The sequence below is a fragment of the Berghia stephanieae genome, chromosome 5 (genome assembly GCF_034508935.2).
Source record: "Berghia stephanieae isolate SIO BIC M18660-M18661 chromosome 5, UCSD_Bste_1.3, whole genome shotgun sequence".
NCBI classification, from domain to species: domain Eukaryota; kingdom Metazoa; phylum Mollusca; class Gastropoda; order Nudibranchia; family Aeolidiidae; genus Berghia; species Berghia stephanieae.
In genome coordinates, this window is record NC_088364.1 from 70,638,852 (window position 1) to 70,646,127 (window position 7,276).

Genomic DNA, 7,276 nt, shown 5'->3' on the forward strand with positions numbered 1-7,276 from the left:
CTCCGCACCCCCCCCCCCCCCTCCATCTTGCCGCCTTTTTATTTACAAGAAAAGGTTCTTGTTTATTTGTTTTTGTTTTGCCCCAGGGTTTTACGCCGCTTGCTACACATTTGGGTCATACAGCGCCAGTAAAAAGGAAGAAAATCGGATGGTAAAAAGTTATAGAATTACAATTAAAGTACTCAATAAAAAGTAAGACAAAGGGAAATTATTTTTTAAATTTAAATTTTAATTTCTAAGGATTTTACGGCGCTTGCAACACATTTATCAGCGCCAGTAAAAAGGAAGAAAATTGGATGGCAAAAACATTCTAGATGTACAATTAAAAAGGACTTGAGGAAAAAGTAAGACAAGGGGAAATGATTCAAATATGGAACAGATGTAGATTTCAAGAGCACGCTATCAGTGTGCTTAGTTGGAGATCACTTAAAAATCTCACCCAGACACCAGCACAAGTCCCCACTAAGAGAAATACACTCAATTGTTTACAAATCATATGTTAAAATTAAATAAATCACAGTACATAACAGAGAGATGATTTACATTGAAAAAAAATATAATTTCCCAACACTACAACAAAACATTCGACTGTTTCCCTCCCAGCCAAGGAATCCGGCCAGGGTCAAGACAAAACTAAATAATCTCATTCCAAGACAAAGGCAGATAACTATTGGAAAACAGATAGAGGGGGGGGGGGGGGGTCGAAAACACAGCAAATACCTCCCTGCCCTCTATGGGAGGGAGATTAGTTTTTAAAAAAAGGAACAGATGTAGATTCCAAGAGCACACCATTAGAGTGCTTAGTTTGAGATCACCTAAATACCTCATCCTGACTCAAGCACAGGTCCCCACTAAGACGAACACACTCAAATGTATACAAATCATATATGTGGAAACCAAAACTAATACAGTGCATAACAGAGAGATGGTTTACAAGACAAAAAATATAATCTCCCAAAACTCTAACTATACATTTGACTGTTTCCCTCCCAGCCAAGGTATCCAGCCAGAGCCAGGACTAAACCAAGTAATCTCATTCCAAGACAAAGATAGAAAGCAGATAATATAAGGAGATAGAAGACACATTAAGTGCCTCCCTGGCCTTTATGGGAGATCAGGAAAGGAAAGGTTCATTTCAATAAACACCAAGATTCAAGATTCAAAGTTAATTTTAGGCAGTTTGTCAATACAGAACCAAAAAAATCAAAACATAATTACTAGTTAACAATTTCACCAAAATCATCATATTATTGTATAGAAATAGAAACAAGAATCAAATACAGTGCAACCTCTGGATAACGACACCCCTGAATAACGACAATCCCTGGATAGTGACATTATTCGCTATATGTTATCAGTAATAAAAACCTCAAAACCGCGACATACAATTTAGTAAAACCCCTGTTTAGTGACATTGTTATAACAATAATCGGCAGTTCTCGTACTCTTAACCAATTAAAGATGCCCCCCCCCCCCCCTTCCTCAATGAGATCGCTTTGTTACTGATCAATCAGAAAACATACAACGCTGCATGGAGTCAGCGCAAGTTCATTCGAACCACAGCAAAAGCAGTTAAATAGATGGAACTCTCAAGGGTCCATGAACCTTCTCTGTTAAAACTAGACGGGTGCATCTGTGTTCTTGTGTGGTATTATCATATTGGCATTTGCTTTTCTTGGTTTATTTTGTTAAATGGTGTTCGAGCATTGTTTACGATCAAAACAATGACAATACACACTAAATTAGAAAGTGAAAGCGCAACTCGTATATCCTTTATAAACAGGAGAAATACACATTCTAATGTTGTAGGGATTGCCATTTCTCAGGCACTGGTCCGCACATCGATATGTTATGTATTCATAGGTCTCACCACGTACCCTTTTTCCGTCATCTTAAAAACCCTGGAAAAACAACATAATTTTCCGGCCCCGAGCGATGTCGTTATCTAGGGGTTGTAATGTAAATTACTTGTTACTGGAGATATGCTATTACAAAATAAGTTAGATCAAAAGGGTAAAAAAAAGACGATGGTGACAATAATACATAGCTAAGCTTTAAATTATATTGGCGAAGAGGGTAATGATGATGATGATGATGATAATGATGATGACACAATGTATAGTTAAGACAATTGCAAACACGAGGCTCTCTGAATAATATAAATAACAAAGTGACAAGTAGGAAGCAGGCACTAGTGTTAGAGAAAAATCTGAAAAGGTGTGTATGAAACAGTGCCAGACAAATCAGAACACACAATACAAGAAGAAAGATTATATATATATATAATTATATATATATATATATAGCTGCGTTACAATGACCAATCTGAAATTCATGTTTTGTTGGGGTTTTTCAAGGGTTTTTCAGAGCTTGTGACACTTTTAGGTAATTTCAGCGCCAGTAAAAAGGAAGATGATACAAAGGAAGAAAGTTGCATATTTGAAATAAAAAGCGCCAGAGAAAAAGTAAAACAAAGGAGATTTATTCAAATAGGGAACGGAAGATTCCGTGAGCAATCCATCCATGTACCTATTTTGACATTCTCTAAAACTCTCATCCAGGCACAAGGAAAGGATCCCGATATGAAGAATACATCAAAATGCTTACAAAGTACAATATATTCAAAACTGAAAACTATAATAGTCAAATAGCCATACATTTAAATGCCTCCCTCTCAGCTAAGGACCAGGAAAAGACTGAGCAATCTCAATCTAAAACAAAGACAGAAGCAAAATGGAAATGGAAAACGGAATGACGGATAGAAGAAACAGCAAGAGCTATCTTTCCCGCCATCAAATTCATATCTCTATAATAAGGAACAGTACTGACAAGTCCACAATATCTATGCTGAACTGTAGACATTATATTGGATTTTATAGACACCTTATGAAAACACATCTTGTTACACATTTTAATTTTTCTTCTCAATGACACATATATATTGGGAAAAAAAAACAAAAACAAAAAAAACCAAACACATAGGCTACTTAACACAAGATTTCTAAACTTTTTCATAGTATTGCCAGTTACATTCAGATTCCGTTTTCACACATTCAATATTGAATCATTTTAACACAAAAACAAGACATTGCAATAGCATTAAGTGCATCACAATAAATGTCCAAATAATTTTATAAATGTCCATATAATCTTATATAAGATAAATCATCTGGTGATCATGACAGCTCAGCTGATAAAGAAATTACTTCACATGCAAAAGGACTGAGGGTCAACCCTGAGTAAAGTCAAGATTTTTTTCCCAGCCACCCTGTCCACCTAGCAATGATTTGACAGCTAGAACTGACAGATCAGGCAGAAAGTACTTTCCAATAGACTAGCATCCTATCCAAATAGTAACAAGCAATTGCTATTGTCCGGTTCTTGATATAGAAACTGGGTAAACTCAAGCTCCATTGGCCTAATGACCTAATGGCTCTGAAGGACTACTTTAGACCATCTGAAGTTTCAAAAATGTAAATGTAAATATATAAAATGAGCTAGAATGTGAAAATGAGCTGGAATGGCAAATATTAAAAAAGGTCGTAGAAATAGTCTAATCCTTGTCCAACTTCCCATAACGAGACACCAGTTCCCATTTCTTTGGCTAGTTCTAGTCGTGCGTGGATGGATTTCAATGTCGGGTAGAACAGTTGGTAATTAGTGTTGGCGTGTCTGAATTGGATCGAGGAATGATGAGAATAATTGTAATAAAACAAGCATCAATACTGCAATGCATAATCTTAATTAGAAAGAAAATAATCAGAAGAGAGATATAGAAAGAGAAGTGGAGTGGGGGGGGGGGGAGTAATAAATGGAGAGAGAAAAAATAAAAGGGGGAAGGGAGAGAGAGAGAGAGAGAGAGAAAGAGAGAGAGAGAGAGAGAGAGAGAGAGAGAGAGAGAGAGAGAGAGAGAGAGAGAGGGGAGAGAGAGAGAGAGAGAGAGAGAGAGAGAGAGAGAGAGAGAGAGAGAGAGAGAGAGAGAGAGAGAGAGAGAGAGAGAGAGTCTAGACTTAAAAGACAAGAGACGGACATTGGTTTCCATCTAACTGGTTATGTTCGATCTGGTGGAGGCCACTTTGTGATAAACATACTAGTGTCCTATCCAAAGGGTAACAAGCAACAATTATTGTACATTTATTAACACTAAAGAAACCAAACTAAACTCTCCTCCATGTGCTATATGGCTCTAACGAATGACTTAGTAATTACGAAATATTGAATCTAATTACTCTTTGTTATTTGCATTTGATGTACAATAGAGTCAACTAGTGCAACTTCTGGTCTAGTGGTTGGTCCTGGATTCGGTCCCAAGTTGAGTCTTTGGAAAAGGCTCTACACTCTGCTCAAAAATGCTAAAGTAGTTTCATTCAATAACAGGATACCCTGACACTTCCCTAAAAATGTTTGTCACATTACAAGGCGATGTTCACCAAAAGAAAGTGAACAGTGAGTTATTGTTAGTAGTAGGATACTTGTGGAAACAAATGAACCCATTGGTTGTACTATCAAAGACAATTCACTATTCATTTTGTTTTGGCGATTGTTGCCCTTGCATTTTGACATGAGCAAGTTAACAATTACGTGCCCAGCCTGCAACGAACGACGAGGGAGAAAACGAAGATCTGTCCTAAGACTGAGGACAGATCTTCATTTGCTTCCTCGTTGTTCGTCAATATCGTTGTAGGCTGGGAATGTAATCGTTAACCTGCTATTATGTTTTGGACACTGTTGTGCTATGGGTTTATGATATTTTCTGATATTTCTTTGTCATGATGGATGCTGCATTCCTTTTCACAAGATTCAATTTACCAATAATTAAAACTGTATAAGTGCGCTAGAAAATAGATATATAAGGGGAAAAGAGTACTTGGGTGAAATGCATATGCTTCCCGCTTCAGTTCCCTTGGTTAGTGACTAAATAATAATCATGGGTCTGGTAAACAGTGCAATGGCTTTTAGTTTTCTCTAAGTTTTGATGTTTGAGAGTTTTGTTTACTCCTAGAAATCATCAAATTCCCTTTGCCTTGTTGCATTAGTTGTCCTCATTATCACTATCTCTGCTTTCAACACAACTAAGGGGCACAATCTGTTACAAACGCCTCCTTTTATTGATGGTTATATGCAATAAAAAGCAATTTGTAACATTAAACATCTGTAGTCTGTTGGAGAGAAATTAAAGAGAACTAATTGCAAAAACTGGATGTTGAACCATTGAAAAGCAAAGTAATGGTCAACTTCATTCATTCTAAAGAGTCTAAAAGAGATTTTTCCTCTTCTTCTTCTTGCATTCCCCCGAAGTTGATCAAAACTGGAATCTGATACTGGTAATTATAACAAAGTCCACGGACCTCTGAAGGTCACTGGCATGGCCGTAGAGGTTCGTAGTAATATCTGTGTATTGAGGCCAGCATCTGCTTCAACCCATAACATAAAGCAAGTACATCTGTAGTATGTGAGGCACACTTTCACTGTCATTTTGGCAAGAGCACATGCCAGTATCTTCACAGCTAAATTTCGAGTGCATATGGTTAAGAGATATTGACATGAACAAGTGACAACATTTCAGATCCACCTACCTGTAATCGATAATATGTTCTGCATAGTCTTCATTCCAACGGATTGTAGCTTTATGCTTCTGTAATTTTTCAATATATCTGTGAGGATAAGTAGAGTACATAAATATCATCAAATTATTTCTTTTTAAAATGGCTGAGTTTAAAACAAAACCTCTATTTATAAAACTGATGTTTCACAACCAACATTAATTCATTAATTCCAGTTTCAGTAATAATATCGTATCAAGGCACCCGACTCTAATTGTGTCAGTGTGGGAGAGGTGATTTTTGAGAATAATTTTGTTAAAAACATACTAGTGCAGCTTCTGCAATAAAACTTCACATGTGTGTTGAGATCACAGATAACGGGGATTATGATTAGTCTCTGTTGGTCACAAGGGTAGAGAAGGGGTTGGACTTTAATATAAGCTTTAAAAATAATTTTACTGCACATGGTGCTTGCACGGTTAGAGGTGAACACCCTCGATATGCGACATATTGCACCTAAACAATTTTATCAAAATGTAAAAATAAAATCAAAACAAATAAATTCTTCAATTTCTGGGCTTGGATAGGAAAAGAATCTTTCAGTAAGGGGGGGGGGGGGGGGGGTAAGGAAGGGGGATGAAAGTGTTGCAGAGTGGATTGAGGCCACTGATTCCTGTTAAATCCACTGTTAGAAAAAAGTATGAAAACTATTTTTAAATCTTAATCAGAGTGACTGAGAAAAAGCACACCAGATATTGGATTAAAAAGAAAGCTGTGCTGTGTGTTTTTTTGTTTTGTTTGGTTTCGTTTTGTCTTTTAAAAGTTGAACACTTACTGGGATCCCAGGATATGTTCGCCTTGGCTTTGCTGAAAGTGCAAACCGTACAAATTCATTCCAACCAACAACTGTTTTCTGATGGGGGAATCTGAGTCTGGGGCCAGGTTCAATATACAGTCTTTCACCCAATCAATGGGACTGTTTGGGCCAGGTCTGAGGGTGAGATTAAGATTGAATGTAAAATATATATATCACAAACAACACAAAGGAAAATGAAGAACTGGATTCTCATATTGAGGTCTCATCAATGAAAACCTCAGGATTTTTGTTTTCATTTGTTTGCTTGAATCCTTTAAAAAAAATTTAGGTATATTTAATGTATGTATTATCGATAACCTACAAAGAGAAAAGGTGACTTTCCAATACAGCTTTGAATGCATCAAGGGACTGTGAACATTTAAAGTTGGGAGTGGAAGGGATATCTAGAAACGAGGTGCTTCATTTTTCATTTTTAAGCTTTCCACCTTTTTCTTTTTTGGGGGGTTAATCTTATGTGCTAATTATTTAAAGTCTCAATTCAAGTTAACCTACCAAGGTGCAGCTTAGAAGACTAATGGTATGACACTTGCTTTGTGACCTGTAGGTCTCAGATTCGAGTACCATTATGGGAAGTACAAAATAGAATAATCAGAAAAGGCTCTGCACTCATATTCTATTCCCATTCTCAGGTGTAAAATGAGTACACAGCTGGTAACAGCATTGTTTCTATCAGAAAAAAAGAATGTACTGTCAATAGATGTTATGTTTCATCCTACATGTTGCTGTTGGCTTAGAAATCCTTGAAAAAGCCCTTAGAGCACATTAAGTATATTTTCTTTCTTAAACCAATCCTGCCTATGTGCAAAAGCCTTACCAATTTGGGTTTAGTTGGATCTATCTTGTATTTGTTGTGTGC

General features: G+C 36.7%; 1 protein-coding gene across 1 annotated transcript in view; it reads right to left on the reverse strand.

The window, feature by feature from the left end:
* Window positions 1-208: 208 nt before the first annotated feature.
* Window positions 209-7,276, reverse strand: part of LOC144973531 (chitinase domain-containing protein 1-like) — a 28,779-nt gene continuing 21,711 nt past the window's right edge. The window contains exons 9-11 of the mRNA XM_078916066.1: window positions 6,379-6,534; window positions 5,577-5,654; window positions 209-3,672 (exon numbers count right to left, since the gene is read on the reverse strand). Coding sequence (XP_078772192.1) covers window positions 3,531-3,672; window positions 5,577-5,654; window positions 6,379-6,534 — 376 coding nt within the window. The 3' untranslated portion in view covers window positions 209-3,530. The remainder of the gene's footprint in view (window positions 3,673-5,576; window positions 5,655-6,378; window positions 6,535-7,276) is intronic.